An 18,929-nucleotide genomic window follows, 5' to 3' on the forward strand; every position below is an offset into this window, starting at 1 on the left:
TATTTCACACTTTTTCACTATTATAAATAAAGCTTCAACAGTACTATTCTTAGCATCAAACTAAAAATGCTACTCTAAGACTAAAGACCATATATTTAATAATCCTTAGTTTTAATTTCCAGTAAGTGATCAATATTTGGCATTTGAAAAGGTAAATTGAAAAAATAGCTGTTTCACAAAGCTATCAATTAGGATTGCCTAAAAGAACAATCTTAAACATTTAAAAAACCTGAAAATTTGCCATGGTTTCATTATCCACATGAATAACAAGCTACATGTTATTTCTACCATTTACTATTTTGCAACTAGCCTTTACTTTAAAAGGCAAGGCATTTCCTGTTTACAACTTTATGGGAATGGGGTAAAACAGTAGTTTAAGGCTATAAAAGGCGTTTTCTGAAGGACCTTCTGGAATATATTACACTTGAAAAATTCTCATGTTTGTCAAACACAAACACATTATTTTTAAAAAGGAGAGGACTACGGTTCTTCCGGATAAAATAATGAAAACAGACTTAATACAGAACATTCACACTATACTTTTTTTAATATTTAGAAAAGAGTATCATTTCCTGTTTTGTAAATGCTCTACTTTCCTTATTTTTTGTGCACTATTTCACTATTTCTCTGTGAGGGCTGGAGACAAGAGTGGGGTGTTCATGTCCTTTTATCTGCTGGCCTTCTGTGCTGTTCATCTCCCAGTTTTCCAGAACCATAGATTCAAGTCAGTGGCAGTGAGCACTCTATGTTTGACGCATGGTAGCTTTCTCAGTGTTTCCAGAAGGTCAGCTCCCTATGCCCCTCTTGACCTGTACATTTTCTGAAAACTGATGTGGCACTGGGACAGTGACATGGTAAGAGATCTTACCCTACAAATTTCCATTTCTTGGGTAAAAATGAAACTTTTCACATAGTTTGAGGGAGCTCTGACATTAACAAGTTTCATAAAGATACAAAACTGTAGCATTACTTACTTAGAGGCTATTTGGGGGGCCACCCCACTCCGTAGGGACCATTTTGGAAATGTGCAAAGTTTTTTTTTTTTTTTTTTTTAACACCCTAACATCTCTAAGGCACTGCTGGCTTCTACTGGGTGGGGGGCAGGGAGCACTACTGTCCTGCGATTTGTATGACAGTCCTGTGTAAATAACTGTCCCTATTTTGCGTGGCTGGATTTTTCGGTGTCCTGCCGGTCATTCATGTAGGTCAAAATTCTGTGATTATTTGAGTCTCAAATCTAATTGCTTTAGGTGAAAGCAAAATACCTCCTCCCAGGTTTAATATATATTGGATTTTCTAGGACTGCAATTCTGTGGGGGGAGAACTCCTTGCTTCTTGTGAACTTTGCAAAGAGACGTTTTCCATTTTGGGAGATGAAATCACTGCAGTTCCTCCTCTCACTGGTATCCAGAGTCTCGTCTGCAGCTATTGGTAGACTGTTCAATCTGTGGTTATTCTGGGAAGAGATCCAAGCCTCAGGCAACTTGAGCACATCTTCTAATTGCATTTGGCCCATGTTTTTTCAGGCCGAAATCCATGTTTTTATTATACATTACTTGTCTACACTCGTGTAAAGTCTTATTGTGGAGGGACATACGTAACCAGGCTTCATTTCACGTCATTTCATTTCAGAATGGTAAAGAAGCCTTACAAAAGATCTTATCTAGGGGTGGGGCATAAAATGTTGCAGGTCTGAGAACCATGAGAAAAGTGGTCCAGGAAGTTGGACCACACATCCTGGATTCCGAATGAGTTTAGCTGGACAAAGGTGTTGTGGGCAAACGTACGTGCCCCGCCTCTCTTCTGAGAGCCAGCAGCCCCACAGATCGCACTGACCTCCAGCGTGATCCTGTTCTTCACCAAGAGCCCAATCTTGAGGTCCATCAGGTTTAGGTCTTTCTCCAGCTGTTGATTACCTCTGATCTTGGTCACGACTTCTTCCCTTAACCGTGCTACCTCCAGCTCCTCCTGGAAATCTAAGTTACTTTGATCCAACAGGTGTACAAATTTTCGGATCACTGTTAGTGGCGGGTTTTCGGAGCCAACTGCGGGGAAAGGAACAAGCATGTTTTAATTAGGCATGTTCGGAATTACCATCGGTCATAGAGAAATCAGGTATATCTCAATACAGCAGTAGTAGAAAAACACAGCAGCGGAAGCACTTGGGTCTCTGGAAGGACTTATTCTTCCCAGGTTAAATCTGGACAAGGAAACTGATCATATAAATGAGTGCACACCACTGATGTCATCTGGCCTCACTATTTTCTAGTTATCTAATTCTCATTTATCGGCCTTCTTGCATCCTGCTTCCAGGATTCTCCACCGAGAAGAAAGTTCTATCTATCCGTGCCTTATTGATGAGAAACGTGAGAAAGAATGTTAACTAAGTTATCTCTGAGAGCTGGGGGCTGAGCCAGATAAGGGATTTGTGTTTTTGCAACAGGAAACGGAAAGTTTCCTCTCAGCCCAGAAGACCATGGGGGAAGAAGCAGGAACTAGGTGAAAGGTGAATTAGAAACAGCCAATGAGGGGAGACCTGTAAGGCCACTCAGGAGCCCATGGAGTGACCAGCGGAACACATGTTCTATGTTAGAAATTGAAATCTGGCCCTTGTCTTTTGAGCATGGACCAAGAGTAGGCACCCAGAACCTGGAAGACCAACCTCAACTGTTCAGAGGTGTGTCTGAAGTTTAAAAGTGTTTCTCCTCAGTGCTTTGAACATGAATTATAATTAAATCCCTAGCACTCTAACTTTACAAAAAATGTATTTGTTAAGGCATTTAGTGAAATCTACTTGGGCAAACTGTATGAATAAACTATCTGGACTTTTAATGATAAGGGAGTACAAGCAACAACACGAAGATGACTTCAAATCAGCCCAGGTATGGCCACTCTGTCATCACCCTCTCCTTTACACTGAGGCCCTAATCAATTTTCCTTTAACTGCCAGCTTGGTTCTGGGGTGTTTTCACATTCAAGGGAAGGAAAAAAAAAAAGAGGTAAACCAGCAACACAAATAACTAAGAGCATGAACCTCACATGAACTAAATCTAGACACCATCACTATCAGCATTTTGCCGCTTCTGATGGGCTTTACTGGAGAAATTACCTTGGATCCTGGGACCCCCTTCCCTTCCTGATGCCCATGGGAATTTATGTTCTACTATTTCTTTTTTTTTTTTTTAATTTTTTTTAACGTTTATTTATTTTTGAGACAGAGAGAGACAGAGCATGAACGGGGGAGGGTCAGAGAGAGGGAGACACAGAATCCAAAACAGGCTCCAGGCCCTGAGCTGACAGCACAGAGCCCGACGTGGGGCTCGAACTCATGGACTGCGAGATCGTGACCTGACCCGAAGTTGGCCACTTAACCAACTGAGCCACCCAGGTGCCCCTATGTTCTACTATTTCTAACAAAGGTGTTGCTAGTGACATAGCTGTATCAGAAAAAGCCTGAGAGATGCTCCAGAGCTCATGTATGTAGCTAAGTTGGGAGAATGTGAGCCATCTCATTTGGTCTCAAGTTCTCTCTTCTTGCTCCTAATGACCTTCTATCTCTGTATGTGCTAATAAGCTTGTTAGAAATGAATATTACAGCTTTACTAATTATTATGGCTCAAATTGAAGATTTCATCGGTCAATAGTAGGCTTGTGACATCTTCATGCTGGCAATCACTTTGGGGTATTTTAATTGCAGGTAATCACCTACCTTCTTAGTCAGCACTTACAGGCCATATCACAGCTGCAGCAACCTCTAAGCCTGAGTGTATTCAATGCCTCTCCGGGGGGAATGGGTGAAAATGGATAATGAGAGACTAATAAAAATGACTTTTTTTTCAGATTAAAAATGCCTTAGTCTTATAAAGATGCTGAATGAATTGAGAAAGAAATGAAAATTTGCATTTCAGTTACCACAAAACCACTCTATTTGCAAGCGGGGCTGGGCGGGGGGAGAGAGACACACAGAATCTGAAGCAGGCTCCAGGTTTTGAGCTGTTAGCACAGAGGCTGACCCCGGGTTCGAACTCACAAACCGTGAGATCATGACCCGAGCCTAAGTTGGATGTGCTTAACCAACTGAGCCACTGAGACGCCCCTAAGAGCAAATTTAAGGCAGGCCAGGCTAAGCTGTGATGTTCTGTAGGGTAGGTGTGTTCAATGTCCTTTTGGCTTAGGATATTGTCAACTCATGATGAGTTTATCCAGACGTAACTCTATCCTTAGTGGAGGAAGATTTATGCTCCCAACTTACCCAGTGTTTTGTAATCATCTCTGGCCTTGTTCGCTCTCACTAGTGACTGTATTTTCACAATTTCATTTTTCTGCAAAAGAATGAGATCAGTCATGATCTTCTGGAGGCCCATCTACTCCACGATTGTCGAATTCAGAACTAGTCAAGAACTGACAGTACTAAACAAACCAACCAATCAACCCAGAAGTGACAGTATTTAAGAAGAGACACTATTTAGAATAGACAGCATTTAGATGTGGTGTGTTCACTATTTGTTTTTTGCATTTTCTTTGAAGAAAGGGTCAGATATGTTAGCTAAAAGTATCAACAAGGTTGTATAGGACTGTTTATAAAGAGATCTAAAGGGGAAAATAATTTTAGCCCCAAATTTAGATGATCTAATCTATGTTCACATATCCATTCTTTCAAGATCCTGAAAAAATTCCTCCTGTGGGCTTCTTCACTGGTTACCAGTTATAAAAACTTTATAAGCAGTGTTCGAAAATACTTGTCTGGAATCTTCTCTCTTTAGCATTACTAGCCCACAGCCGTTTCTTCTCACACATTTCCTATTCAGTCTTCACTAGTGAAGTCTCACTCTGAACATGAATTCTTAATTCAAAGAAGAAAAAAAAGCTTCCAAATATTACCATATTGAGTTCTAAGACCTATTGTTTTCTCCTACTGTTCATTTCCACCCTTTAGCTCTGGATTTGCTGTTAAAAAGTATGTTAGGTTACTAATGTATGGCTTGCAACTATCCATCTAAGTCACAATTGAGGTTTTAAAACTTGAGCCACAGGCAGCTGGGGAGACATGAAAGTATCACTTAACCAAATTAAAAGGTTTGGTGTGTGTGTTAAGACAAAAGGGAGCAAGTGGATGAAAAATATTTGAGAAAACATTTCATTTTCTCTTTCTGGACAAAATATTCTATTTAATACAATGACTAGACAGGAACACTGTGCAAACAGCATATACAATATACCAACAGCCTTCCACTTGGCTTCTCTTCTAAAAAACATTTCCACCACTTAATAAAACTCATTCAATGCTAACATTCAACCAAACATTCATTTAATTCATTCTAAGGATGAAAATCCACTCTTGTGTGTCTTACATGATCTCTGAAATACTGTAGTCGTGAAAGGTAATTCCTTCGTGCTGTCACCATCCGGAACCAGGACTGGATCTAAAAATGAGTTAGAGACATTGAGGCAATTACTAAAAACACCTTTAATGTCTTTTCATGTAGCCTAAGGATAATACTGATATTCTGGTAAATTTAGAAGCCCACCAAATAATACTCAAAGCCTAATCTTTTTTTTTTAATGTTTATTTATTTTTGAAAGAGACAGAGAGACAGAGAGAGAGAAAGTGTGAGCAGGGGAGAGGCAGAGAGAGATGGAGACACAGAATATGAATCGGGCTCCAGGCTCTGAGATGTCAGCACAGAGCCCGATGCAGAGCTTGAACTCATGAACAGCAAGATTATGACCCCGAGCTAAAGTCGGATGCTCAAGGCTGAGCAAAGCCTGATCTTTTTTGTAAAAAAATTTTTTTTAATGTTTATTTATTTTTGAGACAGAGACAGAGCATGAGCACGGGAGGGGCAGAGAGAGAGGGAGACACAGAATCCGAAACAGATTCTAGCCTCTGAGTTGTCAGCACAGAGCTCGACCCAGGGCAAGAACCCACGAACTGTGAGATCATGACCTGAGCTGAAGTTGGAGGCTTAACCAACTGATCCACCCAGGCGCCCCAGCAAAGCCTAATCTTAACCTCCTACTTCTTTCATTGCTTTTTGTCCTAGGGGTTCAAAGTATTTTATACCTTATGATGAGGAAGATAATTTAGCTTTGTATCACTGTGCTTTAATCTCAGTAAATAAAAACCAAGAGCTCAAGGCATTTTGATGAGAGTTGCAATGGGACAGGGAACCAAAAATAAAGTCCAGGGTTTCATTCCCTTAAATGCATCCAGTATCCTTTAGCTGTTTATGGGTAACAGGTCTAGAGTTCTCATGAGGGACCGACTGGGACCTATAGCTCTCCCAGAGAACAGCCATGTATTCCATAGCAAGCACAGCACAGCACTGAGAAGCACAATGGATCTGGATGATGTCATTCTGTCTTCTCAGTTTAAAAGGTCTTTGAATTAACCTCATGTGACTCCTATCTCTCTCTAGCCTTGCTATTCCGAATCTCATCTGGATTTCCATGTTGTCTGCAGGTTCAGTTCTGCCAACCCTTTGGTTTTCAGCACTGGGGAGTGGGCACCCCAGTGCCTTTTCTTTCTTGAAACTGAGAGCCATCAGCTTGGGTAGAAAGCTGGGTTATATTCACTCACCTTGCATATCCAGGTCGTAATTAGTTCTATTTCTTCTTTTCACTGGTTTTGCATTTGCCTAATAACTAAGGCTTCGACTGTTAAGTTTGAGCCTTGTTAATATTATTAGTGCATATGATAAGAGGGATGCAAAATATAGATGGTTTCCCCCAGAGCTTAAATAATCAATTTGGACTTCTCAGAGAAAGAGCGTTTACTGGTTATTCTTCTCATAACCACATAAAGAACCTGAGCCAGTTACAGTGTTTTAACAGAATTGTTTGAAGATGATCAGCTAAGTGAGTAATGGATGTGGGACTCAAACCCAGGACTCAATTCTGACTTTAAGCCTCCCATGTACTCTTTCCATACCCTGTCTTCCAGAAGCAGAACTGCAATGAAAAGCAAGGTTCAAGCCACGCACTTAATAAGGTAGGAAGGCATGTTTACCTTCACAATATTTTCAGTATTATCAATGAATGTTTGCCGTCTGTGCATATATGCTTCCCGCTGCTTATGTCCCTTCCAAAAAGCCTGTGGAAAACAGCACGTTAGAGAATTATCAGTGTGCAACAGTTTCTCACAGCTGATTCTAGAAAGCGCAAGAAGAGAGTACATCTCAGTAGACAGTGAGTTGGAACACTGTCAGGGACCCTCCCTTCGAAATCTCATGTGAACGCCATCACTAGGGGTGGACGTTACACTGAGCAGAATGCATCAGCTCACAGCAGAAGCTTGTCCCGAACTCCAGAAAGCACAGTTACCAGGTAGAAGCCCATTTTCCCATGTGAAAGCTTAATTTTACCAAAGCTCTGGGTGGCAAGAAGTAATAAAATGCAATTGCCCTGAAACATACAAACAGGTTAACTGAATACTGGTATCATTTGGTTATAACATAAGATGTTTCTTTTTTTTTTTTTTTAATTTTTTTCAACGTTTATTTATTTGTGGGACAGAGAGAGACAGAGCATGAACGGGGGAGGGGCAGAGAGAGAGGGAGACACAGAATCGGAAACAGGCTCCAGGCTCTGAGCCATCAGCCCAGAGCCCGACGCGGGGCTCGAACTCACGGACCGCGAGATCGTGACCTGGCTGAAGTCGGACGCTTAACCGACTGCGCCACCCAGGCGCCCCAACATAAGATGTTTCAAAATAATGACTTACCTAAGTACCTTTACTACAGCAAATGACCTACCATGGCCCAGACCAAAAAGGAAGAAAAATACTTGACTCATTTGTAACTCTGGATCCCTAAAATAGAAGTGCTATGATTGATCATTTATTATCTTATCTATTTTTACATAAAGTTTAGTGATGCTTCATCATCAAAGCTTTATTAGCTTATCACCATCAAAGGGAACTTTTATAGGAAACATTTACAAAAACTGGAAACAAACTGTTATCTTTAGAATTATTAAATACCAAATTGTTGAAGTTTATCCCAATCAATTTTTTTTAGAAACAGACTTAAAAAAATGTTTTTATTTATTTTTGAGAAAAAGAGAGAGAGCACATGTGTGCGTGTACAAGTTAGGGAGGGGCAGAGAGAGGGGGACAGAGGATCTGAAGCAGGCTCCCTGTGGACAGCACAGAGCCCTATGAAGTGCTTGAACTTGTAAACCATGATGACCCAAGTGAAGTCGGATGCTTGACTGGCTGAGCCACCCAGACACCCCTATTCCAATTCAGTTTTGAGAATCTTTTTATTGAAACCTAACTATGTAACTCACTTTAATTCTCTGATTTTGTTTTCAAATTAGAAATGAAATAAAGTTTCCTTATTAAAGGGGATAAACACAAAAAATCAAATTATTTTTATAAATTTCATGTCTATCTGTATCAATCTACCTCATTTTTTCTTTTAAAAAAAGGTACACAGAATTTTTATCATTAAAAAAAAAAATGTTCTGTGATGATTTAAAATAAGCCAGTCAGTATGGGGGGTAGGGGAGATCAACTGAGCCCCTGCTCCAGATATCTGGTCTCAATTCAAATCTCTAGAAATGACAAATTGCTTTTAAAAAATACTTTCAATTTTGCAATAGAGACTCTCAGGTAATTCCAAAAATGATACATTGAGTTTCATGTATCCGTCACCCACTTTCCCCCAAATCTCACCAATAGGCTTTTAAAGCAATTCATGATAGTACTAGAAACAAGAAAGCATATGGATCAACGACTCTGAGGGACCCTGCAAGAGAGCAGACAGCTGGAATTGGATTAAAGAGAGAACCACAGAACAAACTTCTACAAAAATGTAAGAACATCTACAAAAAATGTGGGATGGTTCTAAGCTTGAGGGAGCCCGGGGCAGCAGCCAGAATAATTTTGGGAAAGTTGCTACCTTATCCACCTGTCAAGCAGTGAATGAAAAAGCAAAGACAGGGGACTAATGTTCAGGAAAAGAACAAATGGGTATAGTCTTTTTGTGGGAATTTAGCAGTATCAAATTATGTACGGAAAGCACCTGTGTGGAAGAAGGGTTTTTATGGCAGCATTGTTTATAATACCAAACATGTATAGAGCAGAATGTTTACACATGGGGATACAGATCAAGTGCAATTGCAGTCATAGTGAGGGATGTTACATGGCAGTTAAGAAGAATGAGTCCCATACATTGGCTACAGGGATGTTCTGTATCTTGAGGAGTAGGAAGATCTCCAAGATACAGTGCGAAGAAAAAAAGCAATTTGTAGTTTGCTGCCTATACTATGATGCGACCTGTTAACAAAAAAAAGGAAAACATAAAATAATGATATAAATTTTTATGCCAAGCATCTGTACTCAATGCCTAGAAGTTGATGTATTAGGATATACAGTAGGGGCTCCTGGGTGGCTCAGTAGGTCAAATGTCTGACTCTTGATCTCGGCTCAGACAAGATCTCGTAGTTTGTGGGAATGAGCCCTGTTTTGGGCTCTGTGCTGATGGCATGGAGCCTGCTTGGGACTCTCTCCCTCCTTTTCTCTCTGCCCCTCCCCTGCTTGTGAGTACATTTTCTGTCTCTCAAAATAAATAAACTTAAAAAAAATAAAAGGATATACAGCAAAAACAGAGAAAAGCTGTAAAGTAAAATGTGCCTATGTACCTACCCCTACTTTGACTTAGCTACTCTCCAAAAGATTTATTAACTTTTTGTTACGTATTTTCTGAAAAAAGGCAAAACGTCGTGGTGTCTATATACTATACCGTTGTAAACAACCCTCTACACACATTATTATGTATTTTGTATGGATGCTTCCATCAAGGTAGGGTATTATTGGCTCAAAAGTTGGTATTTAAAATTGATAGGTACTGTTGAGTGCCCCTCCCAAGAACGTCTGATAGACAAAACTGGGTCTCCATGAACTGACAAAAATTTAAAAGATGGATAATGTCCAAACTGATAAGAACTGCTGCTTCATTTTTACAGATAATCTGATCTCCAGGAAAGTGCAGAAACCATAACTTCCTACATATACCTTTACCGCCAACCCCCTTTTATAATACAATTGTATTTTGTCCACACACATATTTGGAACCACATCAGTGTTTTAACTTTTACTTCAACTGTGAACCTAATTACAGAAATTCAAGAGCAAAAAGAAAATGTATTGAACCCGCATTTGTACTCATTCAGTTGTTCTCCCCTCCTTCCTGGTTTCCCCACAGTTCTTCTATCATTTCCTTTTTTGTTTAGAGAACTTTCTAGGCTATTCTTTTAGGGCAGGTATGCTCGTGACAAGTTCTCTTAACTTTCTTTCATCTAAGAATGCCTCGATTGCCCCTTCATTCCTAAAGAATATCTTGGGGGGATCATGAATTCTGCCTGGGCATTTCCTTGAGTCTATCCTCTTTGGGGTTGACTCAGCTTCATGCCGCTGTGGTTCCGCATCTCTGACCACAGACAGCAACTTCTCAGACATTATTTCTACCAGGGCCTTTTCACTACTTCCCCTTTCTTTTCTCTGAAACTCTGATGGCACAAACGTGAACTCTTTTTGTTATGGGCCTACAGATGCCTTGAGGCTCTGTTCACTGTTTTTTCAATCTTTCCTCTCTGTTGTTTAGATCTGGTAATTTCTATGATTGTATTCTCTAGTTCACTGATTCACTCCAGTGTTCCCTCCATTTTGCTGCTGAGTCTATCCATTGAGTTTTTTAAAAGTTGTTCTAGTTTTTAGTTTTAAAATTTGTTTGGCTTTTAAAATCTTTGTCAGATGATTATACATCTTTGTCATCTGTATTGGCATCTATTGATTACCTTTTAAAATTTATAGCTTGCTTGTTTCTTAAAATGTTGACCGAAATTTGGAAAATCTGGATATTACATGATGAGATTCTGGACTCATTTAATCTGTTTCCCTGACATTGCTTTGGCAAGGGAAGGGTCATGGTGCTGCCTCATTACTGGCAAGTAAGGGTGGAAGTTCAAGTTCTCCACCTGGCCTCTACTGACACCTGAGGTAGGGGCTGCTTATTACGTTGAATGGGAGGTGGGAGCTCTAACTATCCACCTACGGTGGTGCTGGTACCACTCTGCCTGGGAGAGTAGTGGTGCCTGGTATTATTTCCCATGTGCTGTCCACTGATGGCAGAAGGCTTTGGGGCAGGTGGCCTCATTACCACCACGTTGTGATCCAAGTCCTGACTCTACCATGCCTCCTTTGACACCTCCCAGCAAGGAAAGGGAGGGTGGCCACATTATTGCTTCTGGCCACGGAAGTGGCCTCTGCAGCAATCTGGATACTTGGTTAGATTCTACCCAGGGTGGAGGGTCAGGCTCTCCACTTTGGGGCATGAGTGGTGTGGGGTCAAGATTTTTTTCCGTGGTGTGTGGCCGGAGGAGAGTGGTTATTGTCTCAAAGTTTTGTCTTTGTGGGCTGCACCTTTTCTGATCCTTTGGCCACAGACAGCAGGTTTTTGCTGGAGCTTTTTTTTTTTTATTTTTTATTTTGGCCTGCACCCATAGCATTTCCATGCTGCCAGACTCTGCTGCAGCAAGACTGAGATATTTAAGCTCAAAGAAAACCATGAAACTCACCTCCATGTCCTTCTTTGGATCTCAAGGTTGCCTAGCCAGTCTGGCTTTTCTCTCTCCATCTTCCACAGTGTTGTGTCTGTTTACATATAATGTCTGGGGCTTTTAGTTGCACTTAGAGGAAGGAATAGGGAAAAGTAGCTGTGTTCCATATTCCCAGAGGTGGGATTTAAGTCCACATAGTTTTTAAGTCCTCAGTGTTTTAGAGTTTCCTATACTATTAGGGTCATATGAATTTATTCCTTGACAGATTACAAGATTTAAAAAATGAGAAACTGGGGCGCCTGGGTGGCTCGTCGGTTAAGCGTCCGACTTCGGCTCAGGCCATGATCTCACAGTCTGTGGGTTCGAGCCCCGCATCGGGCTCTGTACTGACAGCTCAGAGCCTGGAGCCTGCTTCCGATTCTGTGTCTCCCTCTCTCTCTGGCCCTCCCCTGCTCATGTTCTGTCTCTCTCTGTTGCAAAAATAAATAAAAACATTAAAAAAAATTAAAAAAAAAGAGAAATGTAAAAAGTAGTTATTAGTCAAGAGGGTCACCTGAACAACTATTAAAATTGAGTTCTGGGATTCCTGGGTGGCTCAGTCGGTAAGAGTCTGACTTCAGCTCAGGTCATGATCCCACAGTTCGGGAGTTCAAGCCCTGCATCAGGCTCTGTGCTGACAGCGTGGAGCCTGGAGTCTGCTTTGAGCTCTGTGTCTCCCTCTCTCTCTGTCCCTCCCCCACCCTTGCTCACACTGTCTTTCTCTCTCTCTCAAAAACAAACATTAAATAAATAAATAAATAAATAAAACTGAGTTCTTCCAAGTAGCTATAAAATGTATATCTAAACTTGATACATTTTCCATATGTCAAAAATAACAGTAGATAAAAAGACGACATTCATAATAGCCAAAACTAACCAATGCAGTAAACTAAAGAGGAAGGAGTAAATTTTGTGCTATATGGTGGGAAAAATTAATAAATGAGGAGATATACTGATAACTGAACTGGAAAAGTCATCATTGCAAAGATGCCAATCTCCTTAAATAAGCTAAAACTTCAACACAATTATTATAGCAATGTTAGGAATGGGTTTGGAACTTTATCAGCTGCCTTTGCACTAGCTACTGAAATGAGCACACATTTTTCTCCTTTAAGCTATGAGATGATTAAGAATTATACAGGAAGATGCATTATTGAGGGTTTAAAAGTGGAGTGAGTTTCACAGTGTTTCTCATTTTTAATTTAAAAATATATTTTTTTAACATTTATTTATTTTTGAGAGAGACAGAATCTGAGAGAGGGAGGGGCAGAGAGAGAGGGAGACACAGAATCTGAAACAGGTTCCAGGCTCTAAGCTGTCAGCACAGAGCCCCATGCTGGGCTCAAGCTCGTGACCTGAGTCGAAGTCAGAGGCTCAACTGACTGAGCCACCCAGGCGTCCCTCATTTTTTAAAGTTTATCTATTTTGAGAGACAGCGAGCACACGAGTCGGGGGAGGGGCAGAGAGAGAGGGAGAGAGAGAAGCTCAAGCTGACAGCACGGAGCTCGAATTCATGAAATGTGACATCATGACCTGAGCCAAAATCAAGAGTTGGGCACTTTACTGACTGAGCCTCACAGAGCTCCCTCACAGAGCTTCTCAAACTTTAATATGTATACAAAACCATCAGAGGATCATTTCAAAATGGAGATTTGAATTTAGTGGGTCTGGGTGGGACTTCCAGGCAATGATAATGCTGGTATATGCTCTACACTTTAAGTAACAAAGATCTAAACAAAGATAAACGATTTAAAAAAAAATTTTTTTTTTGAGATAGAGCATAAGCAGGGGAAAGGAGTAGAGGGAGGGAGGAACGGAGGGAGAGAGGGAGGGAGGGGGGAGGGGGAGGGGGAGGGAGGGAGAGAGAGAGGGAGGGGGAGAGAGAGAGAGAATATCTTAAGCAGGCTCCATGCTCAGTGTGGAGCCTAACAAGGGGCTGGATCCCAAGATCCTGGGATCATGACTTGAGCCAAAATCAAGAGTTGGATGCTCAACCAACTGAGCCACCCAGGTGTCTCAAAATAAAGGATTTCTAATTGAAGGTCCATTTAGAAAATGCCCATGGGATCTGTGAGTGTGGCATTTCTGAAAAGATGAGAAAAACTGATTGTGATGTCATCAACACCTGCTTGCAAAAGTGGCCTGATTGTGCTATAGGGACTAGGAGAAGTGGACCCTAACCATGGGTTACTGGATTCCATGGCAAGTTAACTAGTAACACACTTGTTGTGATGAGTCTCAATGGTGGTTCCTATGTTTCTGTGGGTAACAGAAGTGTGAATCTACAAATATATGTTATAAATCCCGTTCCTTGATCCAAACTGAAAAGCAAACAAAATACGGGATGAGCTCAAGTTCTTCCTTCTGCTTTTTTGGAGTTATCTAAACTCCAGAAACAGTATTAATCTTATTAACTCAGATTCACAAACATTGTGGATAACCTATCACAGTCACAGATGATGTAATACTGAAGAATTCTTGCATCTGTAAAATGAACCCACTTGTCTGTTCTGTACTATTTAAAAATTTTTTTTGAATGTTTATTTATTTTTGAGAGAGACAGAGAGACAGAGTGTGAGCAGGGGAGGGTCAGAGAGAGAGGGAATCACAGAATCCAAAGCAGGCACCAGGCTCTGAGCTGTCAGCACACAGCCCAACATGGGGCCTGAACCCCACGAACTGTGAGATCATGACCTGAGCTGAAAGTCGGGCGCTCAACCGACTGAGCCACCCAGGCGCCCCACATTCTGTACTATTATTTAATGTACTAAGGATTCAATGCTCAACCACAGAATTTTCCTTGAGATTTCATTTTGTATTTTTTTAAAATGATTATTTCCTTTGAGGGAAGAGAATGTGCCTCCATGTGTGAGCAGTGGGAAGGGTCAGAGAGAGAGGAAGAGAGAGAATCCCAAACAGGCTCCGCACTGTCAGCGCAGAGCCTGATGCAGGGCTTGATCCCATGAACCTTGACATCATGACATGAGGTGAAATCAAGACTCAGAAGCTTAATGGACTAAGGCACCCAGGCATCCCTTGTTGTGTATTCCACCTCTCTATCGATTATGTAGATTTTTCTGGAATCCTTCTATACTTATGAATATTGTACTGTTACCTTCCCAAACCAAGGAAAACTTTGTTGGGTATAGAATTTTTTATCTATAGAAGCAGAATCCTATAGGCCTCTTATTTGCCAAAATGACACATTCTTTTCCAGTTTGTAAATTTTAGTTTCATCAGGACCGGCTTTTCCTATTCTGTGCTAATAAGAGAAACCCTATGTCAGGCTATGAGATTGCAGGCTCTTCTAATTAGAAGCTGTTTATTAAGAGCAATTATGGGTATGAGGTTGGGAGAAAGGAGTTATTGATGCAAATGCAAAAGAAGACAAAATTCTAAACTATAAAGCCTTTCAGAAGCTGCTTTTTGCAGACAATTAGAGATAGAAGGTGTTTACTGCAGTGTCAATCTCCTCTGACTGGCAGAAGAACTTGTGGGAAAATTTAAAAGAGCCATCTTTTTGTAAAACTTTGTTTTTTGTTACCATAAATTTGTTTTCTATGTAATGCATCTATAACAAAGTAGTCTTCCAAAATATTTAGACCTCGGGGGTTACTGCTCCGTTTTACATTTTGTAACTGTCAATCTCTAGACAATCTGGCTTGCTAACCTGACTGCCTTCTTTGGTAACTGGGCACCCAGGGCTGTAATGTTCAAATTACCAACTCCAACTTCTGGAGCACAAATTCTTGTGTGATCTCTTGGAGAGCCAAGAAGGCTCTAAACGTTTCTCTTTTCCGTCTCAGCTTAAAGGTAGAAAATCCACTGATCTACTAGAGTAGTCGCTTACATGGAAATAACGTGATGAAGGACTGTCACAACAGGTCACCCCCTTCCTCTCCACCTACAGACTCCACTATTGCTCCTGGCAATCTGAAAGGTGCTTCAGAGCAGCTTGTTCCTTTTTCTCTGCCAGGATGCTTGAGGCACTCTCCGAAGTTCAAAAACTAATACCATAGTTCCCAGGGCTAAGTTTTGGTGTTTGTCACTACTATGCTTTTTCTTAAAAACTGGCATTCCAGCTTTCTTCAGTTCAAGGAAAAAAGAATACCATAGCTATCTACTCTTTTTCCTGTTCAGTTTTTCTCACCTCGTCCTGTGCCATGCCAACAGTCTCAATGTTGACTCCACCATCTGCCCTCAGAGACATCATCTCCGTCATCTCAGCATTTCTAACACTATTGAGCGCCGATGGCCACATTCTGTGCGAAGCCTGTTACGTGAATTATCCCATTTAACTCTCACAACCCAGCAACAAATTGAGTACTACCAGTTTTCAGATGAGAACATGCATTTTAAATTATCTATTCTTTTCCTCAACTTTTTTGAGATTTTTTCTGAAGTTGTCCGTGTGGTGCAGTTATTTTCAGTGTTTCTTCTGCGTTCTGCAGTTTTAAAAGTTTATTTACATTTGACAATGTCATTATTTTTCTTCCTCTCTTTCAGTATCAGTTATCTTTTTCTTTTAATGATTTGTCTTGTTTCACTAAGATCATGCCTTATTAAGTTCCTTGAAAGCATACAACAGTTTCAGCACAAAAAAGTCTTTTGCCTCCTCGAGTAAGAGTATCCTTAAATGTTTATTTAATTTACATTTTCCAACTTACATTCATTTTCCTTTTTTTTTTTCAATGTAAGGTATTTCTTTTTGTTTGAGATTGTTTTCTGGCTCACTCATTTGTAAAGGTAGGCAATGTTACCAGGGCCTTCTTACCGTTCAAAAATAACATGGTTATGTCTCCCTCGCTGCTCTCAAGAGATTCTCTCTCTCTCTCTCTCTCTGCAGAGAGAGAGAGAGATGTTATCTTACTTACCTAGAGGGGAAAAATCTTACGAATGACATTGCATTTCTCAGGAGACACCTTGGGCACCTTCTGAATTGTTCCGTAAGTATTTAAGACAGAGGACTGGCTAACGAAACCATATTCTCTGTACCACTATCCAGTTCCTTGGGAAGAGACCGAGCGAGGGTGTTAGAGCTGGGGTTGGCTGGCCTCAGCCTGGGAACTTTCTCTCTGAATGTGTTAAGACTACTGTGGCTGGGGCTGATTCAGCCAGCTAGGAAGGTTGAGCCATTCTATGGAGGAGAAGTCCTCACTTTTCAGATCATTCCTCTAATTCAGGGTGAAGTGGCCACATTGCCAAAAAATGAGATTAGCGTAACACCCTTTGGTTCATGATCTTTTGGTTTTGTGGGTCAGCAAGTTTCCACTGAATACATGTTCATCTCCAGTCTATAGCTTGCCTCTAGACCTTCTGCTTTCCTTGTTAGAAAACTGTCAGAAGAGTGAAAAACAAAAACAAGGTGAGGTGACTTCATAGTTCTATGGCTTCTGCTTCAATCTCTCTGCCTCTGCTGAGGTGAAGCAAAAGGCCCCAGATGATTGTTTCTACCCTTCTTCTCCCAAGCCCTCTTGTGACTTCGGCCCTGGGTCCCAATATCAGATGGATTTTACACCCGTGCAATCCACAGAATGTCCTTCAAATACAATACTGATCCACTCCCTGAGGCTGGAGAGCTTAAGGTTGGTCCAAATTGTCAGGTCAGCTGTATAAAATTAGAGCCTCAGCATCAGTGTAGAGGATTTCATCTTTAGGCTTTTTTTGTCACTTCCTGTGTGTTTTGCCTACCACTTGCTTACAGAAGGAATAAAGTTGAAAACTTACTGGTTCAGCAAAGAAAAAAAATCTTTCACAGTCAGGTTTGTGGGAGACATTTCTTCTAAAAATTAATCATGTCTGCCTTCTAACGTCTTAAGCTCTGAACAAATTTGACTATTTGAGCACCGATCGTACATAAGACACAAGAATACACAAATTTTGGAAACTTATTTTCTGACCTGGATGATGTTATAGTTAGGTGAGGGAAGCAGGTAAGTACACCAATGATCACAAAAGAGAAATCTTCAACCTAAAAACTTCCAATTTGGGAAATCTCACAGTTACGGGCCAAAGCAAAAGCCCATTGAATACTGTCTGTCAATAACAGTGTCATTCTGAATGCACACAAAAAAAGACATGCAGCCTTGTGGAAGGTAGCATGTTGGTTCTCAGAGGGTGCTAGGGGAATACAAATGAGAAACATGTACATTTGTGAAGCTCTCTGCCGACCAGAAAGTTGAGACAGTCACGCAAGCCGAAGAACAACTCAAAACCAAACAGTCGGAAAGGAGGATTTTTCCTACAGGACTCAATGAGGAGTCTGTGAGGGAGAAGACATGCCTGCAGATGCTAAAGGCATTTCGTCAGCTCTTGTGCCCTTTCTATCTAGAAGTGTGTACAAACAAGGACCACTCAGCATCCACCAGCCACTGAAAAAGCAATTCAGAGAACACCTGGCTTAGAAAGTAGATGACACAAAGGAGATCCAGCTTTTTAGAGAAAGAGGATTTCAATTCTGATTTGAGGGGTCCCTCTGGCTCCAACAAGGTTGGTGGCAGGTGGACCTTGGCAGGTCCGCAGAGCCCCTTAATAGTCTCCATGGTTGAAAAATCATTCAACATCCTTCCCAGCTCCGGGCATAATAAAGCAGATTTGGGGGCATCGATTAAGTGGAAAATCTGCACTCTGATTTGTTTATTAGAATGCCAGTAGTTGACGGTCACACTATCAAATAAAGCATCTTCAGGAGATATGACAGTTTGCTGGAACTAGCAGTAGGCGATTCACATACCTGTATTTTGACCACCTGCTCTTCTTGTCCATATAGATATGATTTCCTAGCTTCATGCTCTTTCCTAAGAAGGGGTCCTGCACTTGTGGCTTCCAAGCGAAGAAGCAAATCTTCAGAAGCAGACCACATCTTCTCACGAACATAATCTCTTGTGACTTCCTCAACAATGTCCTGGCAAGAGATATTTCTTACGGTTACACTTCACACATCGGGTGAAACGAGCAAAGAGAATAGCTTCTGGAGCTTCTATCTTTGAGAAATAGGATATGGATGGCTCTTTCTGGCCTGGTTGAAGCACAGACTTGACCAGAGCAAAAGGATGAACTGGCTGAGCTTCTTTCTAATGACGTGCTTTTGAAATCCTCTGACCTTGGTGCTGAGGTACTAGGAGAATCTGGCTGAGTGATCTCAGGATCTGGAGGCGGAGATGGACAAATGATGCTGGCAAGGACCAAGTGTGAGGCTTGAGCTCCAGAGTGTACAAGGGACAAGGACGGCTGTGGTATGAATATGCACTGCCACCTCCCTCTCCAGGGCTGCCAAGGAAAAGAATGCAGTGGCCATGAAGTCTTCTGGCTCCTAGGCCCCCTTTCTA

General features: G+C 41.2%; 1 protein-coding gene across 3 annotated transcripts in view; it reads right to left on the reverse strand.

Moving 5' to 3' along the window:
- Positions 1 to 18,929, reverse strand: part of IQGAP2 (IQ motif containing GTPase activating protein 2) — a 298,102-nt gene that overhangs the window by 46,970 nt on the left and 232,203 nt on the right. For 2 of the 3 annotated variants that reach the window (XM_040450363.1, XM_040450370.1), the window contains 5 exons: positions 18,335 to 18,505; positions 7,010 to 7,093; positions 5,352 to 5,423; positions 4,253 to 4,322; positions 1,837 to 2,045 (listed from right to left, as the gene is read on the reverse strand). In XM_040450363.1, coding sequence (XP_040306297.1) covers positions 1,837 to 2,045; positions 4,253 to 4,322; positions 5,352 to 5,423; positions 7,010 to 7,093; positions 18,335 to 18,505 — 606 coding nt within the window. The remainder of the gene's footprint in view (positions 1 to 1,836; positions 2,046 to 4,252; positions 4,323 to 5,351; positions 5,424 to 7,009; positions 7,094 to 18,334; positions 18,506 to 18,929) is intronic. The other variant, XM_040450378.1, reaches the window with a different exon arrangement.

The sequence above is a fragment of the Herpailurus yagouaroundi genome, unplaced genomic scaffold (genome assembly GCF_014898765.1).
Source record: "Herpailurus yagouaroundi ecotype Mexico unplaced genomic scaffold, PumYag 29, whole genome shotgun sequence".
Classification (NCBI taxonomy): domain Eukaryota; kingdom Metazoa; phylum Chordata; class Mammalia; order Carnivora; family Felidae; genus Herpailurus; species Herpailurus yagouaroundi.